General features: G+C 62.3%; 1 protein-coding gene across 6 annotated transcripts; it reads right to left on the reverse strand.

Annotated features, from left to right (window-relative positions):
• Positions 1–529: 529 nt before the first annotated feature.
• CIC (capicua transcriptional repressor) lies at positions 530–27742 on the reverse strand. Of its 6 annotated transcripts, none has more exons than XM_061388408.1 (21): positions 27640–27742; positions 21682–24477; positions 9787–9936; positions 9465–9699; positions 9232–9361; positions 8951–9133; positions 8705–8870; positions 7666–7868; positions 7352–7577; positions 6665–6768; positions 5196–6411; positions 4919–5106; positions 4421–4542; positions 4157–4323; positions 3766–4056; positions 3347–3669; positions 2811–3064; positions 2558–2712; positions 2332–2463; positions 1625–1756; positions 530–1521 (listed from the first exon to the last, which is right to left on the reverse strand). In XM_061388408.1, exons 2-21 carry the CDS (start codon positions 24464–24466, stop codon positions 1154–1156), a joined length of 7530 nt encoding a protein of 2509 aa, XP_061244392.1. In that variant the 5' UTR covers positions 24467–24477; positions 27640–27742; the 3' UTR covers positions 530–1153. The 6 variants fall into 6 exon arrangements, with proteins under 6 accessions (XP_061244392.1, XP_061244391.1, XP_061244393.1 ...); XM_061388407.1 differs by having other exon boundaries at positions 27194–27738; XM_061388409.1 differs by lacking the exon at positions 27640–27742 and adding an exon at positions 26854–27115 and having other exon boundaries at positions 2558–2709.

The raw sequence follows: 27742 nt of genomic DNA on the forward strand, positions 1-27742 counted from the left end.
GCACTCCGACCTGAGCTTACCTGTGACTTCCTGTGAAAGCTTTCTGACCTTCCCACCCCCGGCAGTCAGGCCTCCACAGCGTATGGGTCTTGTCTCCCCAGAGAAGCGCTTTCCAAGGCTGTATGATAGAGCTGGAAACCAGGAGAGGATTCCTCTGCCTTGGCTGCAGTGCTGGCTCAGGCCACACAGGGGCAGCAGGGTTCACTGGGGACAGGGAGGTACTCTGATCCCACCAGCCTTCCCACCCAGTGCCCGCCCTGGTTCAGACCTTGAGAGTTCACCTGGAACATCAAGGGTGAACTGCCCTTCTCACAGCACCCAGTCAAAGGCCTTCCCCAACCATGCCTGGCCGAATGGCTGAGTAGGCATGACTCTGCCCACCAGGTCCCACTGATGTAGGGGATGGTACTGGAATGGCACCCCGCTCCTCACAGTGGTTGGGGGCAAAGCCTGTAACCCCATGGCCACCTGGGGGCCAGACTGGTATGACCCACATCCCTTCTCCCTTGAGAACTAGCAGCCACACAGGTGTGTTAAACAGCTTTAATCTCGGTCATTGCGTCTTCTCAGCACAGTAAGAAATATTGCACATGATCAACATGTTTTGTTCTGGGGATGGGGACGAGGGTGGGGGAATCACCTTCTTAGAAAGTACAACCCAAGTTGGGAGGGCAGAGGGGGTGGGGAGAGAACCCTCCCCGTGCCTGTGGCAAAGTGCAGGAGCCCCCACCCCCAAGCTAACCTGAGTCCAGCCCCTCTGGGGAAAAAAGGGGTACATGAACTCCCCCCTACTTCACAGGCACCTCCCTGTGGCCCGAGGCCCACACTACCCTCCAGCTGGCAGCCCTCACACGAGCCATTTTGCATAAAGTACAAGTGAAAAGGTCTGAAGGTAACACACTCCAGGTTATATACAGGGGCTCGATGGAGGGAGACTGTGCCCCACTTCCCCTCAGTCGCCCCCGTCACAGGGAGGGAGCTGTCGGGGGAGGGGGTAGACAAGGGAGCAGGCCTCATTTCGCCCCCAACTGGAAAGGACGAAATGGCTTTACTGGGGAGGAGGCAACCATCCTGCCCCCCCATTCCTGCCACCTAACATACTGTCCATGTCCTGAGGGGGGTACTGTGGGTCTGGGGTCTTCTCAGGAGCCCCTCACCTGCCTGTGGCAGCTGTGGAGGAACCAGAGGCGGGTGGTGAGGGTTGGGGGGGCCCCTCCCAGCCAGGCTGTCCAGGCCCCGGCTCTGGGGGTGGAGGCAGTGGCGGGGCAGCCGGGGCTGTGCCAGAGTCCGAGCCAGGTGAGGTGGGGTCGGGGCCCCCTGCGGGGCTGGGAGTGGGGACAGGGGCAGCAGCAGTGCCAGTGGGGGGCGGTCCAGGGAGGGGGGCCTCGGCTCCCGGGGGCTGTTCTGAGGGAGTGGCCGCCTGCATGATCTTCTGGCGCACCTCACGGATCTTCAGCTGCAGACAGACTTTGGAGGGGAAGATGTCCGCGTAGCGGGCCTGGAAGGCTGCCGTGGCCTGGGCTGTGGGCAGCAGGGGCAGGCAGGGAGAGGGAGAAGGGCAGGGTGAGATGAGTAGGTAGGCCCCCTCCAAGTCCCTCGCCCTGAGACTCCCAGCTGTGCTCACCTGATGGGAAGAAGCCGTGGTCCTGGAAGAGCTGCATGACCAGGGCCCGGCGCTGGTCCAGGGTGCGCCGCAGCGACGAATAGGGCACTTTCTCATACTCCAGCTCCCCAAGCACGTCCTCTGCTTCTGTGCCTGTGAGCAGTACAAGGAGCCCGGTCAAGCCTCCCGCCACCGTGCAAGCAGGTCCACTCAGCCCTCACTGAATCCTGTTTCACACTGAGTTCGGAGAGGGAACCTGCCCAAGGTCAGGTGGGAATTTAGGGGCCTGTGAAACTCCAGAACCGGGCTTCCCTGGTAACTCAGCAGTAAAGAATCCACTTGCCAACGCAGGGGACGTGGGTTCGAACTCTGATCTGGGGAGATCCCACATGTCCCGCGTGGAGCAACTAAGCCCTCAAGACACAACTACGGAAGCCGTTGCATCCTGAGTCTATCCTCTGCCGCAAGCAAAGCTGCCACCGCAGTGAGAAGCCTGAGCACCTCAACTAGAGAGCAGACCCCGCCCGCCGCAACTAGACAAAAGCCGTGCAGCAATGGAGACCCAGCACAGACAACAGAGCAGAGCACCTCCAGAACCCACCCTTGGCCTGCTGTCCTCGCTCTCAGCGACTCCTGCTTACTCTCCCACCTTTAACCCTGTTCCTGAGACCCCACCCCTATTGGAGGCCCTGGGTCCCCCACAGCTCTGCCTGCCACCACGCCGGCACCTGTGCGGTCAAAGGTGAAGATGTCGCCCTCGCACTTGGCACTCTTGGGGGTGTTAGGCTCCGAGCTACAGCTGGAGCGCCGCCTCATCTTGCGCTTGGGCGAGGTGGGGTCCTCAGGGGCCGAGTCCAGGTCTGTTCAGACAGAAGCAGGCTCAGTGGCCATGCTGAGGCCCCTGGGGGGCCTCATCTGTCCCCCACCTTCCCCGGGCACCTGGCGCTTGCCTACCAGTGGAATTCTTCCTCTTCTTGCGGTAGGAGCCCAGGATGGCCCGGGGTGAGGTGGCCAAAGACTGCAAGGTGGGCGAGGGCAGCACCTCCTCAGGCCGGAACTCAGGCAGCTCGGCAAAGCGCTCTTCGAAGTCCACCTCTGACAGGACCCTGCTGGAGAGCAGGCAGGGTCACCTTCTCTGCCCCCGCCTGCAGCTGCCCCCTCTCCCAGCAACCCACACGCTCCACCGGGTCCCCCAGCCCATGCTCACTTGTCCACAGAGTCAAAGGTCTTCTTCAGGGGCGGGGGCCGCACCTTCACCTTCTTGCCGGCACCAGCCGCCTCCTTGCGCTCGGGGGCGTCGCCGGCCGCCCTCCCACTGCCGCCCTCGCTGCTGCCGCTGCTGCTGCCAGGAGCTGGGGCTGGAGCCAGGGCCGGGCTGGGAGGGGTGGGAGGCTCCCCCCGGCTCTCCAAGCCCAGCCCGGGGACACGCCAGTCTGAAGACGAGCTGGGGAATTTGGTGGCCTGGAGGGTGGGGTGGGGAAGGAGATGGAGAACACTGGGGTCAGACTCACCAGGGCAAGACCCAGAAACAGAGAGGGATCACAGAGATGGATGCTGACCGCCGAGATACAGAACTGTGGGCAGGACCCAGTCATGCAGACATACTAGCCCAAGGCCAGAGGAGAACCCACAAGGGCATGGTTCAGATGGGTAGAGGGAAGAGCAGTGGGACAGAAGAGCAGACAGGAGACAGAGGAGCAGAGCCAAGCAGTGGTGGCCACCCCCAGGCTGCTGGGCACTCACCATGGTCTCAGGGCCCTTGGTGCTGGCCTGCTCCTCGGCAGGTGGGGGCAGCGGGGGACTGCTCCGGGCTGTGGGAGTCCAGGTCTCATGGGGCAGTGGAGGGGCTGGTGTTGCTGGCCGCCCCTCAAGATCTGACTCGGACGCTGGGGGCTCACGGGCTGGGCCAGGCTCCAAGGGCTGCCGGGGTGCAGGGCCTGGCCGCCCAGGAGCACCAGCCTCGAAGGAGCCCACAGGAATGCTGGCGATGGCCGCCTTTACTTTCTGGGGGGCCTTAGGGGTGGGCCGCTGGGCCTTGGGGGCCACTAAACTGTAGGTCATGGAGCCTGCGGGTGTAGAGAATATTTGCTAAGCCAGGCTTGACAGGAACCCATCCCCTGGGTCCACCCAGTCAGCCCGTCTTCACCTAGCCTGACACCCACCTGTGGCACTAGGGAAAGGGCTGGCAGGGGCCGGGGTGGCAGCAGTGGGTGCCGGTGGGCCCTTGGGCAGGATGGGGGCAGCAGGTGGGGTGGTGCTGGTGGCCACAGTGTAGACCAGGCCGGGGGGAGCCTGGGATGGCTGGGCCAGGGGTGCTGAAGAGGTGGGTATGGGGCTGCCAGGGTAAAATGCTGTGATGACGGGACCACTGGCGGCTGCGCAGGTGGGAGGTAGCTGGGGGCTGGGCACAGGCGACACGCCCACCTGGCCAGGAGCCAGCAGTGGGGCTTGGCCTGTGGAGAGAGAGACGGCAGAGGCAGGGGACCAAGTTAGGGCCTGGGCTGCCTCGGTCCCACCCGTGGTCCCCAGATGCCAGCCAGGCCCACTCCTCACCTGAAAGCAGGGGCTGCACGAAGGCGGGGCCACTGGGCCCCAGTGAGGTGAAGCCAAGGGTGACCGAGCTCGTGGGTCCGTACGAGGTGACTGTTCCAGGCTGACTGGACGCAGGACTGGTGCCCAGGGGCAGTGCGTGCCCACCTGCTGACTGCACATAGGTGATTCTGCCATAGGGAGAGGCAAGGGGAAGGTGTGAGGAGAGCCGGCCCCCCAGAAACCCTCCCCTGCGCTGACTCCCAGATGAGGGCTCAACTGCTGTACCTGGTGGAGGAGGGCAGCAGGACTTTCTGAGGCTGCGAGGCGGGGCCGGGGAGTGGGGCCGGGCTGAGGGGCGGCACCAGGCCGCTGGGTGTGCTCACAGGCACCGGAGTCAGCTGGATGATCTGTGGGCAAGGGAACCACAGGCAGAGCTGAGCTGGGGCCCCAGAGTGAGGCAGGGGAGGCCTGAGACCTTGGAGGCTGGATCTCAGCAGAGACATGGAAGGGAGACATCGGGCTGGGGCTAGGGAGGATGAAATCAAGGGAAAGACAGCAAGAGGCTGGAGACACAGAGAAGGGACAAGGGACAAACGATGAGAGCAGAATCAAGATGCTCAGAGACATCAAGCCAGACAGTGAGACAGAGGCCCAGACACCAAAGGGGACAAAAGGAAGAGAGCGAACAACAGGCAGACACAAAAACCACGGGACGCAGAGACCAACGCCCAGAAGGGAGGAGCAAGGGACAGGAGCAAGAGGCCGCCACCGAGGTGCCCTTACCTTGCTGGGTGGCTGAGCACCGTTCTGCACAGGTACTGAGAAGGGCGGGCTCACCAGGGGCAGTGGCTGGCCAGCCCCGCCTCCCCGCACTGACATGCTGGGGGTGGCCAAGGGCACGAGTACCTTCCCGGGCAGCAGCTGGGCTGAGCCACCTGGGGGCGGGGCCTGCACAGGAGACACTGACTGGGCTGCAAGTTAAGAGACAGGAGAGCAGGTGGTCACACAGGAGCGGAGGCAGCTGGGGCCCGCTCCTCGTGCTGCCCGGCCCGGGCCTCACCTTTGGGGGGCGGGGCGGAGGGTACGGACTGCAGGATGGGGATGCCAGGAGTGGGTGCGGTGGCAGCCAGGACTTTGCCGTTGGTGGAGGTGCCCGGCGGGAGGGTGAAACGGATGCTGGTGGTGGGGGCAGGGCCGCCGGGCGCCACTGCCTTGGTCCCAGGGGCCGGTGCCACTTGCAGTTGCTGGGGCAGCGTGGGCAGAATGTACTGCACCTGGGTGATGCCCCCAGCCTTGCCCAGGGGACCCGGCTGCAGGATGCCCAGGGGCATTGGCCCATTGGGGCCACTCCCAGCACTGGCCCCCGAGCCTGCAGCCGCCCCACTGCCAGGGCCCCCCTGGGCAATGAACTGGACAGCAGGTGGCGCTGGGGCCCCATAGCCCGGGGTGCCCACCAGCAAGTTGGTGACAGTGGCCGGTGCCTTCCCCACAGTGCCCAGGAGGGGCCCAGCCACCAGGTGTGGGGCCGTGGAGGTGGCAGCTCCTGACTTCTTGTCCGAGTACACTAAGCTGACGCCCAGCGGGGAGCCCCCCAGTGCCCGGGACCCAGTGGCCGCCTCAGTCCTGGCGCCAGCTGTGTCACCAGGAGACGCTTCGGCCCGGCTGGGAGCGGGGAAAGGCTTGGAGGCGATGGGCACAGGAGTGCTGCTGACGGGCCGCACCACGTTGGTGACCATGGTGGCAGCCGGGCGGGACAGCGGGGTTGCTGGGGCCCCGTAGGCCAGCGAGGGTGCTGGGGCTGAGGGCACGCGAGCTCCGCTGCCCTCCCGTTCCTCCTTGTTTGAGGGCAGGACCAGTGTCTGCAGGACGCCTCCTCCCCCGCTGGGAGGCGCCGCGATGACTGAGGGGCCTGGTGGCTCCAGGCCGCCCACGCTTTCAGGTCTCTTGCGACGGAAGGTGGCAGGATCCGTGGGGAGAAACCGGGTGGCCTTAGAAGGTGTTGCTGGGCCCCCAGTTCCAGGGGGTGGGGGACGGAGGGGGCCTGTGGTGCTGCCCTGACCTGACTCCTGGGCCTTGAAGGTCCCTGAGCCCAGTGGGAAGGAGGTGGTGGCTGAGGAGGAGGAGGCAGCGGGCGAGGATGCGGAGGAGGTGGGCCCATAGCCTTTGCCGAAGCCTGCAGGTGGATCTGGGGGCCCTGGAGGCTCAGGGTCCAGCGACGGACGGCAGTGAGTAAAGGAGGAACGGATCACAGGCGAGAACACCTTCCGGCCAAAGCCCTGTGTGGAAGGAAAAAGGAGACACAAGCACGTCAGGGGAGCCTGGATACCCACACCCTGCCCATCCCCATTTCCACGTCCTGCTGGCAGCCAGGCCAGTTGAAGGCCTCCACTCATCCAGGCTGAGACGCCCATGGGGCAAATAGCTCGCCCTCTCTGGGCCTTAATCTTCCCCACTTCTTGACACACAGAAAAGGAACATTCTCCCACCCAGGACATGTGGACCAGACAACAGCAAGTCCCAAGCCCTCACCTTGCTGCCCTCCGGGTCCTCCCCAGAGCTGTCTCCACTCTCGCTGTCAGTCACCCGCTCCTTGCACTTGAGGTCAATGTCAGTGGTGCCGAAGCCGTCATCAGCTGAGGGAACAGACGCGACAGTGTTGGCAAAGGGCTGGGCGCGGCGCTGCCCAGAATAGAGGGTCTGAAGTCTGGCTCTGGCCTCAGCTCTGCCCTGTGTTGGCTAAGTGTTGTCCGGGAATGCTGTTCCTCAGCCCAGGTGTGCCCAGCCTGCCACCAGACCCTGAGAGCAGGAAACGGCACCTGATCCTATGCCCCAGTGGCCCGGCCACGCTGCTGTCCTCAGGCTTCCTGTCTGGCCTGCAGCTTCTTCTTTTTTTTTTAACATTTATTCATTTGGCTGCACTGGGTCTCAGTCACGACACTTGGGATCTAGTTCCCCGACCAGGGATCAAACCTGGACCCCCTGCATTGGGAGGGTGGAGTCTTAGCCACTGGACCACCAGGGAAGTCCCTGACCTGGGGCTTCTCGAGGGCAGGGCTGGACTACCTCGGTAGGGCCTGAACTGAACAGGCCCAGGATCACAAACAAACGGGGAAGTGAAGAAAAAGGGGCCCAAGGACCTGAGCCAAATCTCCACCTACTTTCCCAACCTGAGCCTGCTGCTCCCCGGCTAGGACTCTGGGTCCTGAGACAGCTTACCAATGACATCATCGTCCCCCTCCTCCTCACAGATGACCATGCGTTCCTCATCACTGGTCATGTCCTCACTGGCTGCACGCTGGGAACGGGAGGCCCGGGTGGGGAGCAGTGGGGGCCGTCCACTGGCTGCCAGGGTGCCTCCCTCCCCGGGCGCCGCAAAGGGGCCTGGAGTCCCGTACTGGGTGGAGGGCTTTGGGCCAGCGTAGGACGCAGGGCCAGACACCATCTGCAGGGCAAGTGCAGGGAGAGTTCAGCCAGGGCAGTCACCTCCCTCCCTGCCCGTTGCCCCTACCCCTGCGGCCTGCCCTCCAGACCTGAGTCAGTTCCTGCAACGCCTGGCTGTCTACCTCCCCACCATCCAGGCTGTGGACCCCGCTGTGGGAGAAGGCGCGGGGCCGGGCTGAGCCAGGTCCCCCGACAGCGTGCAGACGCTCTGCCCCACAGGAGCTGCTCCCTGGAGCCTTGGTGTCCGAGCTCAAGAGTGTCTGGGCCGTGACAGACAGGAGCTCTGAAGACACTGCAGGGAGAGAAAGAGACAGGGTTACAGTCAAGAAGCCTGCTACCAGCACCTAGGCTGGCCAAAACGTCCACAGACACTTCTAGACACTGGGTGGAAGCAGGTGGGACTTCTTGGGCCACCAGGCAGAAGAGAGGCACCACCCACCAGCCCAGCATTTCCCACTACTTCCTGTCCTCTGGGGTTTCGAGGAATGAGCCCACTGCTCCCCGGGAGGCGGCCCTTCTGAGGGGAGAAAAGCCTGGAGACAGGTACGTGCAGCACCGCTTAACAGACAGCCACTGGACTGTCTTGAGCCTCTGTTCCCTGGTCTCAGAGCAAAAGGAACATCCCTCGCAGGGCTGTGGCCCAGAACCCAAGGGATCTCCAGAAAAGCGCCTCAGGGCAGTGCACTCTATAGACACCCTCAGTCAGTAGCAGTAGCCAATAAGAGCCTTTTCTGACTGCGGCCCTGAGAGCCAACAAGCTGGGGTTTAAATTCAGACTCGGCCACTTCCTAGTTTTTTGTGACTTCAAGTAAGTGATTCTGCCTCTCTGAGCCTCAGTTTCCTCATCTGGAAAACGGGCTTTGGTTTTGAATGCTAGACATTATGCTCTAAGAAGTGCCTGTCATGTAGTAAATGCTCAATAAATGGCACTTGATGATGAGATTTCTGTTCGGATGTGTGACCTCCCTGGACCTCCCTGACTCCTTCACCACAGCTCAGTGTCAGGGCCTTTGCGGTGACGGGCTCAAAAGCAATGAAGCCGAAAGGAGCTTCTGGGGAAGTGGGCTGAGCAAGCGAAGGGAAGACTGGTGGCCCACAGGAGGGAAGAGGCCAGAGGGGCTCACTGACCTCCGGGGGCAGCGGCAGTGCCTGTCTCTGACATGCTCCGCTCCCTCGGCTCCTTGTGCCCTCCTGCCAGCCCCAGGCTCGTGGGCTTAGCCTCTGAGCTGGACTTCTTCCGGTCCTTGTTGCACCACTTCCAATCTGGGTGGGCCTTAAAGTGGGCCTCTTTCACCTAGCAGGAAAGGGCAAGGAGACCCTTCACTCATCTGCCCGACACGAAGAAGCTGAGGAGCCGAGAGGTGGCGGCGTTACCTGGAAGGCCAGGTCATGGTACTTCTGCTTCTCCTTGGGCCCCAGGGCGTACCACCACTCGCCCAGGATCTTACTGACAGTCCGGTTGTCCTGGTTGGGGTGGCGCTGGTGGACCAGGGCCCGGTGCCGCTTGCTGAAGATCATGAAGGCATTCATGGGCCGCCGGATATGGTCCTTCTCCCGCTGCAGAAGACACCGGCCCGCAAGGGATTATTAGAACCCAGAGGATGGCCTGGGTGGCCTTGGGGTGAGCTGGGGACGGACGGGTGGAGATGAGACACCTTGTTGGGGCTGCGTCCGTCCTTCTCTGAAGAGGAGTCCCGTTCCTTGGGCAGGGCGCTGAGGGACTGGGTCCGGCGTTTCCCGGGCGGCAGGGGCAACTGGATCTCAGGAGACATGATGGAGAGGAAGCTGTGGGGAATGAAATGTGATGGAGACAGAGCAGCGGGGACAGGGAGAGCTGAGTCTCCGGCCACGCCCCCTCCTCCCTGGTCCCAGGCCTCAGGGTACTCACGCATCGTCGTGATCACTCTCTGTCTCGCTGTCCAGCCGCGGCTCTCCTGGCGGTCCAGGGGCCTCATCCTCCGTGGTGGGAGGGGGGCCCTTCCCAGGTTCCACCACCCCCAAAGTGTGGGGGGGTCCAGGCCCTGGGCTCTCAGGGCATGTGGCTCCAGGGGGCCGCCCCGGGTCAGCATTCCCTGTCCCGCCCGGTGGCTGCTCGTGAGCAACGGCCGCCGACTCAGCAGGTTCTGGGGGCAGAGCGGCGGGCCAGTCAGAGGGCTCCGGGGCCATCCCGACCCCATCCCCAGGCCTCCCCACGGCCCCTCGCCCCTCACCTTTGCTCTGGTTGGAGGCCACGGGGTGGCTGGCAGGTTGCTGGGCCTCACTTGGCTGTACAGAGGGGTCAGGCTGGCTGGGGGCCAGGAAGGGGACTAAGGAGTGCCAGGGGAACACGGCCACAGAGCGAGGTTCCACATTTGTCCACACTGTGGGAAGGAGTCAGCTGAGTGGTGCGGCAGGAGAGCCGGGCCTTGACACCCCCCTCAACCCAAAGCAAGCTCTCTTCCACCCTGGACAAGGCGCCGCCCCCTCTTCTTTACACCCTCTTCCCTCATCCCAGAGCACCCTGGGCTCGGGCGTGCGACATCACTCAGGAAGAGCTCCTCGCTGACAGATTTCTAGATTTATAAGAACAAAAACAGAAGCAGGGAAAGAGCCCTCACACCCCACGCCCTCCCCCACCTCCACCAGCCTTGCCACCAGGGACGAGGCCAGAGGCACAACTGGCTCCTGTCACAAACCAGGCCATGTCTGCTTGCCATCTCACTCTCTGAAGACCTTAGCGAGGCTGGAGACCCTCCCCCAGTCGCACCCATTCCCGTCACCACGCCTCATCCGACAGAGCCCCTCACCTTGGCCCCACATTCCCTTTCTCTTTTCTTGAAGCAGATGGCCCAACCTCCTCTCCCACTCCTCTCCTTCCCTCCTCTCCCCACTACCCACAGGGCATGGGATCTCAGGCCTTTCTTCTTGCCTCCCTCCCCCTACCACAGACCCCAGGGACCCAGACCTGCCCTTCCCAGGCTGGGCACTGGTGGCTCCAGAATCCTTCTCTTTTCTCCTCAGAGAGAAGTCTACTAATTGTGAAGAGGCCTCCCCTCACTTGAAACTCCTGCGCTTCCCTCCAGTATAGTGGCCAGCCCTCTTGCCCAGAAAGATGGGAGGGTGTGGTAAGCTCCTCAGAAGAAAAGGCAGGGACAATAGAGCAGACAAGAGAATTGTTAGGAGACCCTGCCCAGGCAAGGCAACAGCGCCAGGTGTTTCCTTGAGAATATGCACAGGAAGGTACCTCCCGCACCAGGGGCCAACCTTCTGTTCCAGGAGCTGGGTGATAAGAGAGCCAGCCTGAGGCTGCGGCCCACCCCTGGCTGGACTCCTGGGGCTGGCCCAGGCTGGGAGTGGGTCTCCTTCTCACTGCCAGCTCCCTGGGGGAAGTGGAACCCACAGAAAAGGCCCCTGCTAGGGGAAGACCATGAAGACAGGAGGAAAACGCCCTAGCCCCGGTCCCCCTCACTCCAGGCTCCCCCTGATCTAGATCAATTTGACCTCAGCTGACCCCCCCCCCAACCAATGCCTTTGGAAGGCTAGCCTCGTGGAGCCCCTATGGGAGACACTGGCCTCAAGACCTGCTTCTGTGAGATGCTGCCAAAACAAGAAGTAGACATCAAGGCAACAGGAGACGGACAAAGAAGCCAACACTGGAGAGGACTCTAGATACTATGAAAATCCCATCCCTACCACTGGGGCACTGGAGCCCCACAAGCCTGCTGGGCCTTCAAACCCACAAGAGCCTTTAGAGACCTGGACAGGTCCCACTCTTCACAAAGATCTTGCCTCCTGATCTTCTGCTGGATGAGAAAGAAGAGACCCAGCAGACAATGGGAGGACGGTCCTTTGGTCCTGTCCCTCCTGAACTCCTCTCCAGCGCACTACCCTCCAGGTTCCTAGGTCTCGCCCTCTCTCTGAAGAGCACACCACAAACACATCACTCTTGAGCAGACAGTGCCTCACTCACAAACCCAAGACCTGTCCTTAGCCCACTTCTCAATCACAGCCCCCAAGCGCCTCCCCACTCTGTTTCACACCTGGAACCAGGTCTCACGCTGCTACGATTCTAACCCATGCTCCGGACCAAGGTACTCTGCACCCTTCACCTCCTATGACAACATACCTGTTCCACCCCGCACCTAAACCCCACAGCTGTCCCCAGCTACGCCCCACTCTGCACTCTTATCACTCTGCTACACTCCCACCTGCCGTCACTAACCACTTGGCCCAGCCGAGCTCTGTAACTTTCCCCTCTACTCTGCCGCCACCGTTCTCTTACTGTAACCCCATCACCATTACTCTGCACTCAACACCCCGACATCTTGACCCCTGCAGTCCCAGGGCCCAGGCGCTACTGACCGAACATGCCGAGGCCACGGGAGGCCGCGCCGGACGCGGGCACCAGGGGCCTGTGGGCTGAGTACATGGTCCGGCGCGGGGGGGCCCGGCCGGGGCTCGCGCCTCCTCAGCGGCCGTCGCCGTTCCGCCCGCCGCCGGCTCCTCGGCCGCCGCCACTCGGGCCCGGGGGGAGCTGGAGGCCGTTGCCACATGCCCCCCCCCACGCCGCCCCCCTCCGGCCGCCCCACGCGGGGGGTCTCTGCCGGGCGCGCCTGCGCACAACGCCGCCTGCCTCCCGCCGCCCGGGGGGCGGGGGGAGGTCAGAGCGCGCCGGCCCCGCCCCGCCCCCCAGCGCGCGCGGGGGCCGTCACGGGGCGCGCGGCACGGGGGCCATCGGCGCCGCCCCCTCCTTCTCCCTCCTCCCGCGCGGAGCCGGGCGGGCGGGGCAGGTGGGGCGGGGCGCGGCGCGCGTGCGCGGGGGCGGCCCCCTCCCTTCCCCGTTCGCTGGCTCGCTCCCTCCCTCCCTCCCTCGCAGCTCCGGCGGGTAACGGCTCTGGCCCCGCGCGCCCCGGCTGCCGGCACCGCGCCCCGCCTTTCCGGGCCTGGGGCCCGCGGCTCAGCGCGGGGTCGGCCTCCGGCCCCGGACGGGCAGACGGACGAGCGTGCGTGCGTCCGTGCGCTCCGAGCGAGCCCCGCGCCGAACCACCGCCGCCTCCCCGCCCCGCCACTACTACGCGCTCCCCTCCCCCCGCCGCACCTCCCCCCGCCCCTTCCCCGCTTCCCCCGCGGCCTTCCGCGCAAGCCCGGCCCACCGCGCGCGAATCCATTGGCTGCCGCCGCCGCGCGCGGGTCAGGCCCCGCCGCGCCCGCCCCCATTGGCCGCCCCGGGGGAACGTCAGTCATATGCAAATAAGGGCAGGGCGGGGCGGGCTCCGGTTGGACCCAAGCCGGCCCGGGGCGGGACCGCGGGAGGAGGGCGGCAGGGAGGGCGCACTGCAGTAAAGGCACCGAGCCAGGGGGGCGGTTCGGGGCGCCGTGCTGCAGAGGCCCGGGGCTGTGGGTGGTACTTGTGTGTGTCCAGTCCGCGCGAGGAACACGCTCACGCGCGGCTCGGCCCACCTCCCTCACGCACACCTGGGGCGCGCACGGCCCCGCAAGGCAGACGAACTGCGTGTAGGGTTGGGCCAGCCACCCCTGAGCCCTCACCAACTCTCACAACAGCAGTCACAAACTCACACACACACACTCCTAGACAGACTTTCCTACCACACCCTTTACCTTATACACAGCCCAGGGTCACATGTACCCTCCCTCTTACACTCTCACACGAAGTCACACACCTAAAACACTTCCTCACATAATGTACTACCTCCCATACTAACCGTCCATCATGCCCCACCCACAGTCACACTCGTTCTCACCCATCCTCTTCACATCACCCATTTCATACATGCCCTGTCATACATGCTTCATCAAAGCATATCCTCACACATCCCTGTGAATCATACAAACAAACGACATATTAAACAGGCAGAATTTTCTCCTACACCTCATCACAATCACTGTTTGTCCACTGCACATACCCTATGTCCCTCTAACACAACCAACACTCGTGGCCTTCCTGGCACTCCCAATCCCAACACAGGTAACTCTCACAAGTGCCATCATACTGACCCCACACACTATATAAACTTACCCCAGTGAGCACTACTTCAGTACCCTGGCTCATCAGGTATACAAAGTGCCATAGCTGTTCACCATCATTGAGCAACCCTACCTGACACTTAGCGGCCACCTGGGGCCCTCCACCTCACAGTGTAAGGCAGGAGGCCACCACTCTAGGTTGTGAGTCACTCTTTTCAGAAGAAGGAAGAGGGGAAACTAACACTGGGGCTGCTCCGTTTGGGGAGCTTGTATGTATGACCCTGTGCGTTGAATCCTCACAATCACTAGGAAAGTACACTTTATTATGCCCATTGTTCAGATGAGAAAGTGAGGCTCAGAGAAACAATAAATGGTGCAGATCATGCAGTTGGGACATAACAGCCCAGCACTCCAACTCAAGTGCTCTGTCCGCTACTGAAAATTCAACCTCAGGGTGGACACAGGCAGAGACTCCCAATCCAAAGGTCTGGGAATATGTTCAAAGATTCGGAGAGACTGATGAACTATAGAAAAGTCAGAGGGTACACAAAGAGTCACAAACAAGGTCTGGGGCCTACCAGGCAGAGAGGCAGTGGCCTTGGATCACGCAAGGGGGCCCTGAGGTCACATCCTGTGAAGGCAGAGGCCTGGGGTCACAACTGGGCAGGTCAAGACTGCACAGGCTCAGATGGACCGAGACTGAGCTCCTACACAGGTAGGATCAGTGACAGGCACAAACTCTTCCCAGCCTTCTGCACCTACAGAGATGAAGGCATGGAGAGGGGCAAAAACCAGGTAACCTGAGCCCAGAGGGAAAGGGGAGGTCTGTAGCCCTCTGACCTCCAGTGACTGCAGGGCCAGACTCTTGGCTGTGAGCCTGGAGAGACCAACAGAGGGACTATTAGGTGACCACCCCCTCCTCCCTATGCAGCCCCAGACTCAGACCCTCCATTACCTCACTGCCCCAGGGACTGCAATGTGAAGCAGAAATCAAGGCTGAAATCAATGTGGCCTGCTCTATCTCCCCATGGCTGCCCCCTCCTCTCCCCACCGGTGAGTCACCTCCTGGCAAGTTAACCCCTTCCCCACTGCAATGCAGCTCAGGGACTGAGCTCAGAGGAACCCTGCCCCCAGTACCCCCACTTCTGCTGCATGAGAAAAGGAGCTAAGCCTGGCACAGGAGGGAAAGAGGGCCCCAGACATCTGGGAGGGTTGCACATCTGGTAGAAGGCAGTGCCCACAGAGAAGGGATGGGAAGAGGCCCCTTACAGGGTAGGGGACAGCCAAGTGGGGGCCCAGCCTACCAGGGAGGGGCCGGAATCTGGGCGGGAAGGGCCCCCCTGCCCTGGGCACTGGGCCAGCCCTATACTTAGTTTCCATTGTTTGGAATGGAGGAACCCTGGGTGGGGGTGATTAGTAGAGAAGAGGGAGCAGTTCCGTGTCTTCAGCCATCCCCAACTCTAATTGGGGCCTCCCTGGTTGGAAAATGCTGAGGAGGTTCCCCAAACCAGGGCCTCAGCCCCATCTGAGAGGGAGTGCTTCACCACCCTTCACTCAGAGCAGGTAATGGGCAGAACCACAGTGCAGCTCACCCCTGCACTACCCTGTAACCAACTCCACAAAAGGTTTGGCCCCAAACAATCCCCAGGGCACCACCCCACCCCAGCCTGGGGACCAGGAGCCCAGACAGAGACAGCAACTGCCACCCAGGGTGGCACAGGCTGAGGCCTGCCCAGAGCCCTGGGGCGCACAGCCAGGGATGCTGACAGACTGAGGGACAGGCAGACATGCCCTGAACTCACGGGCCCCCGTTTATTGAGCCCGAGAGGCACCGCGCCCTGCCGCCTGCGGCTCCCCACCCTGCTCTCCAGGCCCGGGTCCCCGCCTCGGCTCACCACCCCAGTGTCCCCAGCTCCCCTCACCCGCTCTCCACATACACACCCACCCACCCACCCCGGGCGGAGTTGGCGACGGCCAGGGTTGCCTGGGGAACGAGCCCAGGATTGGGCTGGTGCTGCTCGGGAGGGATGGGGGCCTAAAAATAGCGCCGGGGTGAGTCAGTGTGAGTGGGGCTGGGGTAGGCAGGGGGACCAGAAGGGAAAGAGAGGCAAGCGAGAGGTGTGGGGGAGGCTCCCCAGGGATTGGGAGATGGGCGGGATAGGATGGAGAGAGGGATGTGGATTTGGGGGTAGAAAAAGGAGTCAAGGGGGAGTGTACAAGCGCCGGGGCTGAAAGGGCTGGTCCGCGCGGGCTGAGGGAGGCGCCACTGCCTGGGCGGAGGAGGGGGCGCCGCCCTGCGTTCTCCTCCCCAACCCCGCGCTCACGAGATTTTCCACTCGCCGCCTGGCCCCTAGCCAGCCCTTGGCGGGCCCCACAAAGCCGCTTTGTGCTGGGAGGGCGGGCGGGCGCCTGGCCGGCCTGACACCCACGCGGGCCGCGGCGAGGCGCGGGCCAGCCGGCACCCGAACTGTCTGCTGGGGGGGGGAGGTCCCCCACCCAGCCCGAGAACGCGGCCGCGCAAGGGTTAATGGCGCAGGGGCGGGGGAACAGATCTCGACCAATCGGCGTCGGCGGGAGCGACAGCGGCCAATGGGAAGACCCGAGGCCAGACGCCCCGGGCCTACCCCCTAGGGCGCGGGAATGGGCGCGGCCCTCACTGGGCGCAGGTCTGGATCCACAAAGCCCCCGATGCACCCTCCTTCCCTGGCTGCTTCGCGTAAAACAGGCTCAGAAGGGGGTAGGATCTTGCAGTCAGGAGGTGGCACGATCAAGATTTGAGCCCCGGTCTGCCTGGCTTCACGATTAGCTTTTCCACCGAAATGGGGAGACGGGGGTTCCCTGGCCCAGGCCCCCAAGCGGAGCGGGAACAGGGTACGGGGTGCGGGCGGAGGCGGCGGCGCGGCAGGCGAGGGTCCAGCCGCCTGCGGTGCAGCCGCTGCCGCCGGTGGTAATGGGAGCCAGACGCCGTCGTCGCCGCTAATGCGCCTCCCTCCCTGCCACTAATGGAGCCATTAATGCCCGGGCGCCGGGGGCTGCGGGCCACACACCACCGCGACGTTGCGCATGCGCGGGCCAGCAACCCCAGCCACCCGCCGCCACCAGGAGGCAGCCTGACCCCTTGCAGTGCCTGGCGCTCGGGGCTCTTCCAAGACATCTCCAAGACTCACTCCTGCTACCTCAAAAGAGCCTCTTCTCTCCTCTCTCCTGTAATTCACCCTCTTCTTCCCAGGCGAGGTCTCCTTCCTATCCAGGGGTCTTGGACAGCCTGATCCAACCCTTTCCCTCTGCTCTGAACCGTTTCTAGGCTCTTCACGGGGCTGACACTCAAGTGTGGCTCGGCTGTACCTGTCTTCCTTGGCACCCTTCTGCCAAGCCTAGGCCCCGTGTCAGCTCCAGCCTCAACTGGCCACTTCAAGGCCATGCACTTTCACCCCTCCTGGCCTTTGCTCCTGTGGTTGCCTATGCCTGGATGGACCTTCTCTTCTACTTCCCTGAAATCCACTCATTCTTCCTGTTTTAGCTCCAATGTCACCTCCAGTGAGAAGCCTACCTGAACCTCCCTCATCACTTCATTCATTAAGCCAGAGTTGCCTCTCTCCTCTGTCCTCCCCTGGCTCTGGGCCTCCCTCTGCTCATCCTTGCCTGTGCCTGCATCCACATATGCCTTTCTAACCCACTTTACCCCAGGGCTGCTCAGCCTGGGCCAGGGAGAGAGGTGAGGAGGGACTTCTGGTGGGAGAGAGGGGGGTTATTGTTTGAGACAAAACAGAAATTCTGGTTGGGCAGAGTCTGGATCTGCAGAGTCAGGAGGATTCCCCACTCCCACCCCGCCGCCCCCCTGGCTCTTCTTGGGGCCTCATTTTCCCAACGCACCCAAGCACAGTGGATGGATACTGCTTGGTCTCTGAGATTCTGCCTGTTGGGAAGGACTACTCGTGGGACTCAGTTAAATGGAGCTGGCACCAAAGTGTCTTCTGAAAGGTGATGGGGGTGGGGGTGGTAGGGGTGATCCGGATCATGCCCTCAAGCAGGTGGGTGGGCAGAGGAACTGCTTTCCTGCTGCTCCCCCACAGCCGGATCTCCTAGCTTGGCCCCCAAAGCCCCCGCCTTCCTGCCTGTCTTGGAAACAGGTGCTTGGGTGTTGATGGGTCTGTAGGATAGTTCCTGACAACTCTAAGCAGCTTTCAGGACAGGAGTGGACATTTAATTTGTCAAGGACCAAGAAGGGGCCTTCAGGCCTAGACATTATTCCAACATTCCCCAAAGAGGGAGCAAGAGACCTGGTGCTTAGCAACTCTCCAATGACTTAGAGGAACAGAGTTCCTGATGTGCACAGAGTGGAAGTGGGGACTAGGATAGGGAAAGCAGGTCTGTCTAAAGAATGGGAGGAGGAGGACCAGAGATAGAATCCCACAATTGGGGCGGGGGGTGGGGGGCAAAAGAGAAAGAGGGTGAAATGAAAGCTCCAACAAGAACTGGTATCCAAGGAGGTACAAACCAGGAAAGCTGTAGAGAGACTCAGGGAAAGCCAGACAGAAGTCCACAGAGGAGGACTCAGGCGCAGAAATGGAGACCTGGGCAGAGACAGACATAGGCACCCAAGGGAGAGACAGATACGCAGTGGCTCAAACAGGCAGATGGGAAGACAGGCCCAGGAGAAGGGGCACTGCCTGTCAATACGGGGAACCCAGGCAGAAGCCAGGAGCTGGAAGGCAGGCCATGCCAAGTACAAGGCTGAGACATCTGGCCTCCTAGGCCAGGGCTGTAGGCCCTGGGGCGGCTTCCTCTCTGGGGGAGCAGGCGGGAAGAGTCAGAGGGAGGTGGCGGTGGCAGCTGGCTGGCCCGGCCATGCACAGAATGCGGAGAATGCCGGCCCGCCTGCTCCAGCAAGTCCCCCAGCGGAAGCAAATGCCTGGCGGGGGGCAGAAGCAGGCAGGCTGCCCTGGGCCACCCCCTCACACCTGCTGTCCTGACGGAGGGTCAGGCCCTGGCATGGGCAGGCCAAAGGGTGATAGCTTCACTGTGCCCCTGGGCACGGTCTGCCCTGTCTGGGCCTCAAGACAGAGAAGGCCCCAAGGTGCCTACCTCCCAAGGCTTTAGGGAGGCCTCTGAGAGAACAAAAGGGCCCACTGGCTGGGAACCTGAGGGCAGCCTGGATACCTCAGCATGGGTGTAGTCAGGAAGGCGCGGCTCAGAACCGCCAGGACAGGCACTGGACAAGTTCTGACGATCAGGTGGCTTCCAGCAAGGGGCCTCCCCTCCCTGAACCTCAGTCCCCCTCCTGCTACCGACGACAGGGCTGGAAACTGGTAATCCCTATTTTGTAGTGTCAGGAAGTTTCAATCAGACAGCCCCATCCGTGAGGCTGGGCAGTGGTATATGCTCAATAAAGCGAGCTACTGTTACTGTTATCATTATCATTACTGAGAGTAACGGGCTCTGGCGCCAAACAGTCAGGGTTCAAATCCTGGCTCTCTCTGTTCCTAGCTGGGTGACCACAGGCAAGTCACTCTGCCTCTGGGACTGCAGTTTCCTCCTCTGTCCAGTGGAACTAATGGTCCTGCTGAGCTGGGGTGTGATCACGACTCAGTGAGTAAAAGTGCACTGAGCACTTACTGAGCAGTGTGCCAGGCACATGCATGAGTGGTACTCAATAAAGCATTATTACTCTTACTTCTGGTAGCAAGGGTCCTGTGATCTAGATCGAGAGATCTGATTCAAGACACAGTCCTGCCCCTCCCTGGCTGGGTGACCTCCATCAGGTGACCACCACCTTCTGTCAGGGCCTCACTTTTCCTCATCCGGAAAATGGTAGCAGGAACCCTGCCAGACCACCCTGGTAGGCCTCAGGTCACCCTCCCCACGCAGCTGCAGTGAGGGTCATGACCCTGAGGTGCTATATGTGAAGGCAGTGTTGGGGCTGCAGGAATGTGGGCGGTGGGGGGCTGAAGGGGATGGTTATAGAGTCCTTAGGCTTCAGTGTCTTCATCTGCCCAAGGACAGAAATCCCTGCTGTGCCCACTTTGTGGAATTTTGCTCATATCAGCTACAAAATAACAAATGTAACAAATGTTAGGGGCGAGCAAAAAACACCTCAGTAAATGAGCATGAGGGGAAAGCGCTATCCCTGTGTCCTCTGCCCTGGGTCTGGGCTGGAGCTGAGTGAGGGCAGGGCCTGGGCTCCTTCCTACACTAGTCTTTGTTCCAGCCCAAGACACAGCGGCTCCTACCAAGATCCACACGTCCACCTCCTTCTTCCCTGGGCTCAGGGGCTGGAACTCACCCTATATGGTACAACCCTCCAGAGTTTCCTAGTGCCTTCAAGTCTTTGAAGGACCTTCTATGATCTGACTTTGATATGCTGCTCACCTATGCAGCCACACATCCCAACACTCACCCACGGTCTAGAACCCTTGACTTTGCAGATTCAACTTCCTTTAAACTTTGGCTCTCGCCTCAAGGCCTTTACACAAACTCTTCCCTCTACCTGACGGTCCTCCTACCAGCCTTGCCAGGCTCCCTTCTGCACACCCTTCAGGCCTCACTTTAGAGGGCTTTCCTGGTGGCTCAGACGGTTAAGAATCCACCTGCAATGCAGGAGATCTGGGGGTTCGATCCCTGGGTTGGGAAGATACCCTGGAGAAGAGAATGGCTACCCACTCCAGTATCCTGGCCTGGAGAATCCCATGGATAGAGAGGAGCTGGCGGGCTATAGTCCACGGGGTCGCAAAGAGTCGGATATAACTAAGCAATTGAGCATGCACTCATGGCCCCTTCTCCAAGAAGTCCTCCCTGACCACCCCAGCCCTGACCACACTGGACAGCCACTATCTGGGGACAGGTCTGTCTACTCCAGGAACCATGAGCCCTGTGAGGATGGGGCTGTGTCCTTAGCATCAACCAGCACAGGGCCAGGCACAGAGGGGGCCCTCAGTCGACAGTAAATGAATAGGTAAATAAGAAAAAGATGCTCGGGAAGGGGTGAGTGACGTGTTTGTCGCCCTCCATGAAAGTTCCTCTGACAAGGCCCAGGCCAGATGGCTCTCCAGCCCCATCTCAGAAATGCCTCACCCCCTACCCCTGGCCTCAGCCCTCTAGCCACACCGGCTGTCCTCAGCTGTGCTCCTTCTGACCTCAGAGCCCTCCCATCAGCCTCCCAGGAGGTTCTTCTGTCCCAGGGTTGCAGGTTCCAACTTCTCCTTCAACCCCTGGCCTACACGCCCTGTCCTGAGGGCAGCCAGACTAGGTTCACCTTGGGAGGCATGCCCGCCACACCCCCGGCTCCCCGCCAGGGCACTGACCACACCTGTGCTATTTACCAGGTACAGCAGCGAAGATGAGGTCTCCAGGCCTGGGCCTGCCACCACCTGGCAGAAGGACCCACTGGAGCCTCAGTCTTCCCATCTGTAACCAAGGACTGTGGCCAAGTGGTCATGAGCCAGCCAGCCTGGGTTTGAAGGCTGGCTCCGGGATTTACTAGCCACGTGACCCTGGGCAAGTAACTAACCTGACCTCAGTTTCCTCTTTTTTTTTTTTTGGCTGCACCATTCAGCAGCTTACAGGATCTTAGCTCCCTGATCGGAGATCAAACCAGGGTCCCCTGCAGTGGAAGCATGGATTCCCAGCTACTGGATCGTCGAGAAACTCCCAGTTTCCTCCATAGGAGCCTACTCACAGCAATATAGGAGCCTACTCACAGCAAGGTTCAGTATGCTGTGAGTGCTACGTTAAGGGGTGGGTGTGAGGTTAGGAGAGATAACCCACTCACAGTGCTTATCACGGTGATGCCCCTGTCAGTTCTCAGGCCATGAGAGTTGTCATCATGATTACCATCTCTGTTACCCCATCAGCTCTATTGGGGGGTGGGGGGGCGGGTGCTGGCTTTGAGCCTGCACTCTCAGGAAAGTTCTGCTGACTGGTAGACCCCAACCAGGAGGCCTCTGGAAACACTGCACTGAGCCTTCAAAGTCCACATGCTCAGCCTGACACAGGAATTCCCATGGGAACTTCTGTGCAGATGGGAGGGCAGCCTCCCCTTGAATGCCCCCTGGGATGGGGAGTTCACCTTTCTCGAGAGCCACTTTGCCAGTCACCTAGTACAAAATGAGCCCTCACCCAGCCCCTCCAGCAAAACCTCTTACCTGTCCCAGGCCGGCCCATGATGACTTCCTTTTTGGGGGCAGGATGGCTGGTATAGCTGCTGGGCACCAGGACAGGCAACAGAGCAGCAGGTGAGGGGTGGAAGGCCACCGGCTGGAAGGGTGAGGAAGCCAGGCCAAAGGTGGGCATTGGCTGGGCCACGGCAGTCGGCGCAGCTGGAGGCACAGTGATGGGTACGGGGGCCGGCAGAGGTGGGGGCAGACCAGGCTTCCCACTGGCCACCCCTGGGGGCACTGGGGTCTCTCGGCAGCCCCGCCCGGGTCCCCCGGCCCGGGCCTCACTGCCAGTGCCCACCTCCCCGGGGAACTTGGAGGGCAGCGGCACGTCCGGGTTACGGACGATGACAGGTGAGTCCCGCTGCACGGCAGGCACCCGGCGCACGGAGGGCCCAGGGTCCGAGGTCAGGCCAGCAGGTGGGGGCAACAGCAGCAACGGTGAGGGCTGGCGGGAGCGGGAGAAGGGCACGGCGGGCGACACGGCTCGGAAGCCAGCTGGCGCGGAGGGTGCAGGTGTGTGGGACACCGAGTCCACGCCAGCGTCTAAGCTGTCATTCTTGGGGAAGTCTGGGGCGGCTCCTCCACCCGCTGCGCCGGGAGCCCCCAACGCCCCTGGGTGGGGCAGCAGCTCTGTCTTCCGTCGCCCAGGGCTGATGGGCACAGTAAAGGTCAGGTTGGTCTGGAAGGTGGGGAGGATGCCAGAGGAATGGCGCTCTCGGGGGGCAGGTGGCGGCGGGTGGGGGCCCAGGTCTGGTGGCGTCAGCACGCCCGCCTTAGGGGTGCTGGCGCTCAAGTGGCGGCTGCGGACAGCGGTACGCTGGATGACGGGCGAGGCGTTGATGGGGCTGAAGTTGGCAGGGCGGAAGCCGAAGAGTGGCGAGGGCGAGGGCGACGGGGCTGGCGAGAAGGGTGACTGCGTAGACACGGGGGAGAAGGAGGGTGTGCCCGAGCGAGAACTGCCCAGGGACACCAGCATCACCGCTGCTTCGCACTCGTCAAACTCAAAACGAGACAGGTCGGCGGGGGCCACCAGGCGTGGACGGGAGTCTCCGCGGGCTGCCACGCTGCTGGCCTCACTGTCCCGCGACGTCTCATCCCCCCAGTCGAACTCGGTGCTGCCCTCACGGGCCGCCACGCCCGCCGGCCGCCCGGCCCCACCTGGGCCACTGTCTGCCAGGCCCTCCATCTCCTTGGTTCGCATGGACAGGTGACGGGAGCAGTAGCCCCGCCGCTGTGACTCCTTCATGCAGCCATCTCTTGAGCACAGCCGTCTCCACTGCTTGCCGTTGAACTTCTTTCGGATTCCATTGGGCGTGCAGACCACGTCGCCCTTCTTGTACTTCTGCTGGGCTGCTGTCAGGGGTGTGCGGGCCCGGGCGGCCGGCGCAGCCCCTTTCTCCAGTGAGGCCACGCTGCTGCTCCGGCTGCCACCCTGGCTCCCCTCCTGGCACGGGGAGGGCTGCTCACCCGGGCGGCCTGGGCCTGCGAAGGCAGGGGACTTGGGTGGTGGTGACAGGAGCTGGGGCGGCAGTGGGAGCAGAGCCGGGGTGCCCAGGGCGGGCGGGTGCTTCTCCTCACCCTCCTCACAAGCCCCAAGGTTGCCACCGAAGCTGATCTTGGAGACCTCAGCATCCTCAGGCTGCTTGGGGTCCAGGGCAGCAGGGCAGGGGGGCAGGGTGGCCCCGGGCTCGGCCTGCTCCTCCTCAGGGCCTGCCGGGGGCTTCCTTGGCAGGGCTTCGGGCTCCCAGGGGGGCCGCAGCAAGCGGAGGCTGGAGCGGGCCACCCATACCGCATCCTCGGGCTCCCGGTGTGGTGGCTGAGGTGGCTGCGGCAGGGCGGCTGGGCCCAGCTGGGAGCTGGGGCCAGGGCCGAAGCGGACCTTGTAGGCGGCGGGCTTGGTGGCCACCTCCACCACCACACCCTCCCGGTAGGCCGCCATGCCGGGCTCCACGCAGGTACAGACTGCTGTGCCCACCGCCAGCGCCCCCGGTGGGGGCGTGGCATCCAGAACCACATCCACACCCCCGCCAGGCACCCCCTCATAGAAAGTCAGGGCCCGGTCCCCGTGGAACTGCACACCCAGGTCCTGGCTTCGGCGCACCTGGCGCACCACAGCCGGCAGGAAGAGGCCATCCCCGCGCCGAGCCAGGACTCGCTGGGACCGCAGCTGCCGCAGGTCGTAGCCCCCGCTGGTGCTGCCAGGGGTCCAGGGGCCCAGACCACAGGCTTCAGCCGGCTCATCCTCCAGGTCGGCTGAGTGCTCGCTGGCTGTGTCGGTGGAGGAGGAGCGCGTGGAGGTGGGTGGCCGTGGAGGCACCCCCAGGGCGCCGGCTTCCTCGGGGGTCCGTGCCTGCTCTTCAGGGGCACCCACCGCCGCACTGCTGCCACTGCCGGCGCCGTGCTCCTCCACATACTTCTTCTTGGGCGCTCGTGACTTGAACGTGGCCGTCTTTCGGCTGAGTGATGGCTCCCAGCGGCCCGCCTCCCCCTCCACCTTGGGTTCTTCAGCTGGGCCTGGGGCCGGGTCATCAGCTTGCAGCTCCGGGGGCAGCCCCTCGGCCCGCGGGCCCTGCTCAGCTTCCTCCTCCTCACCCTCCTCAGCCTCTTCTGGCCCCGGCTGTTGCTGCTGCGCCTCGTCGTCTTCCTCCTCTGGCTTGTCCCCCTCCCCAGCCCCTCGCCGCCTCAGGGCCTTGGCCCTGGTGGCTGGTGGGGACTTGCCACTGCTGCCAGAACCTGGAAGGCTGGTGCACGCCTTTTTCATGGGCTTCATCTTTTGTCCACCTGCCGGGTGAGAGGACAGACAGGGATCATTGGGAGCAACCTCAGGAACACCCCCCAGACCCAGTGTCCCCCAAGACTTCCCACTTGCTGGGGCTACTGCCTCAACTCCATGATCCCCAAGGTCTCCCACCTGGCTGTGTTCCTGTGGGCCCTGGCCGGCACCCAGACACAGACTGGCACCCATATGCCCTGAGCTATACGCTCTGGTTCCTTGGGAACCCTCACATACTCTGCTTTCTCTGCAGAGGACAGTAGGTGCAGGCACACACTCTGACTGCCTCAAGGGAACCACGACTAAAAGTAACAGTTCACACCTATGGAGCACTCACTCTGTGCCAAGCCCTGGGCTAAACTTGCCTTTATTAACCCATTGCATCCTCACCACAGCCCTAAGAGGCGGATGCTACCATCAGCCGCATTTACACAGGAGGAAATTGGGGCACAGAGAGATCAAGCCACTTGTCCACATCCATCCGGCTGGGAAATGGCAGAGCTGAGATCTGGACCCAGGTAATCTGGCCCCAGAGTCTGTGCTCCTAACCATTTCAGTGTGCTGCCTGTCACATGATCCAGAGGGCACTCTTCCTTGCACTGTCACTGCCCAGAGAACACACGCACTCACACACACAAATGTACAAGCACACAGTCACAGAAAAGGAGGTGACTGGGCTGCGATGTGAGCCTCTCTCTACCACCCCCACCCCAGCCCCGGGCAGCCTGGAATGGCCGGGCATTGTGGGAAGGAGTGGGCAGCTGCAAGGCCCAAGGGACAGCTGCCCACTCTGTTCTGCACCCCAGGCCTGGCAGGTACAGCCATCTCCCCAGATCCTGGCGGAGAACAGGCAGGGGCACGTCTGGGGCAAGAGCTCATACCCAGTGCTACCACAGGGCTGTACATAAGCGCGCGCGCGCACACACACACACACAGAGCACACACACACAGAGACACAGACATCACACAGTGGGACACAGGGCTACACCCCAGGGTTTCACGGTCCCTCTGGATGGGAGCCTGCCCCTCCCCCCACAGCACCCAACGTGATACCCGAAAGCCCAGCCACCCCCCTTCTGGCCTGCTTGCATCCCCGCCCTGCCCGGGCTGGCTCTGGCAGGGTGGCTGAGCCGACTAGGCCCCCCTGGTCCCCAAATATGCCCTCGGACTCCAGGTGGGGGTAAGTGGGAGAAGGTCAAAGACGGCAGGACAAGCCCAGCAAGCCAACCTCACCCACTTCCTGAACAGTCATTACTGCCCGCCCCCTTTCAGGCTGCCCTGAGAGAAGAGAAGGGAAAAAACTTTACTCTGAAGTGACTAAAAGAACCTGAGAGGCCAAAAGGGGGGCCCCCGGGAGGGTTGGGGGACCCAGGACCATAAGCCAAAGAAGATCCGAGGCACCCCTGACTCAGCCTTCAGGCTCCTACGGGACCCCGACCTCATGCTCTCCCACTTGGGGCCTGCTGCTGCTTAGGAGCCTGCAGTCCCAGGCTGCCCCTTCTCTGAGCCAATCCTGGGGTCCTCTCGGGCAGAGGCTGGGGGCCCTGGGGCTTCTCATAATGGGGCAGGCACCCAAGTATCCAGGAGTTGGACAGCCACCACCACCTTCTCCCACTGACCCGCTGGGCCACCATCCTGGGCACTGAGACCGGGCCCAACACAAACCTTTGCATACCCCACCCAGGGCTTACAACCACACTGCCTGGTCCAAGTTCTTCACACCAGAAACCAAGCCTCTTTTTTTCCCCTGGGGCCTACTCTCTTCCTGTCCACCCTCTCAGGATAACTCCCACCCAAGGCCCTCTTGGGCCCTCACCTCCCTCAGAATCTAAGCAATAACTCCTGAAGCCCAGGCTGGCCCAGGCTTCTCAGGGTCTCATGTCCTCTGCTCCCATCAGGCCTCCTGACACCAGCGTCTCTGCCACTCTCTTTCCCATCCTGTCACCATCTCTATCTCCACCTCTCTCTTCGCAGGCCCTAGGCCCCCTCCTCTGTCACTCCCTCCTTGTCACCCTCATCTATCTCTGTCACCCCCTCCTCCCAGTCACTCTCATGTCAGCCATCTCTGGACCTGTCACCTTCTCCCCCCATCACCTCTCCTTGTCACCCCCCTCCAACTCTGTCCCCTCTCTCTCCCTGTCACCCTGATCTAGTCCTGTCACCCCTCCATTCCTGTTACCAATTCTCTGCCCACCACCCCCTCCTTGTCACCCTTTTTCTGTCACTCCTTCTCCCCACCACTTCCTCTACTCCGTCCCACCTTCCCACCATCCCACTCACCTCTTTTCCCCTGTACCCCTTCCCCGTCCCTGCCACCTGTCCCCTCTCGGCCCCCAGCACCCCAAATCCCCCCTGCCTGTGTCAGCCCTGGCCCCGCCCCTCACCTCGGGCTCAGCGGGGTTTCGGGGCGGGGGGCCGTGGCCCCGGCTCGGTCCGGTCCGGTCCCTCCCCGCCCCCCCTCCGGCTCTCCCTCTCGATTCTCCCTTTTTTTTTTACTCCAACACACAAAATGGTGAATGGACCTGCAACAGCTGGAGCAGTCAGCCAATCAGCGGCCACAACCCCGCTGACCGGCGCCGTCCTAAGCCAATAGATACTCAGAGCCTGGTCGGCTCCGCCTCTCAATGACGAGCGACGCTTGCCACAGCCAATCGTGCCCACCCGGCAGCGCGAGGGGGAGGGGCCAAAGTCCAAGATCGGCCTCCCTCTGGGACCGACACCAACCTGAGCCTACGATCGCCCGATCAGCCTAGGGTCCTGCCCTACGACAAGTGATGGACATCAACGCTGACCAACCGTAGTCTGTCTTAGTTCAGAATGACGAATACAGTACCCAGTCGTCTTGCACTCTAGGCCGGAACCCAGCCTTTATGAAGGACAGTAGCCAATGAAATGCAGGAAGGCGGGGCTAAGGGACCGGCTCTCCAATGAGCAGGCTTAGAAGGCGTGGCCTGAGCGTTTGTTGACCGGCTGATCGCAATTCCTGCTGGGAATGGTAGTCTTCTTACGTCTCTGGCCCATAGTCGACAGTACATGGCAGACTACAACTCCCATGTGACAGAGTGCCTGGAGCTCTGAAGAACCCGTGCGAGGAGAAAAAGTCGAAAGGGCAATTCCTCGTGAGTCTCACTGGACGCCAGGAGCATCTTAGACCCAGGGCCCCGACTCACCCGGACTCCCGGCTCTGGCGTCGCTGCTGGCTCCTCTCAGTGGCGGCGGTAGCGGCACAAGGGGGAGGTGCGAGGAGCAGCCAACCGCCACCCTCGAGCCCCG

This window comes from Bos javanicus, chromosome 18 (assembly GCF_032452875.1).
Source record: "Bos javanicus breed banteng chromosome 18, ARS-OSU_banteng_1.0, whole genome shotgun sequence".
NCBI lineage: Eukaryota > Metazoa > Chordata > Mammalia > Artiodactyla > Bovidae > Bos > Bos javanicus.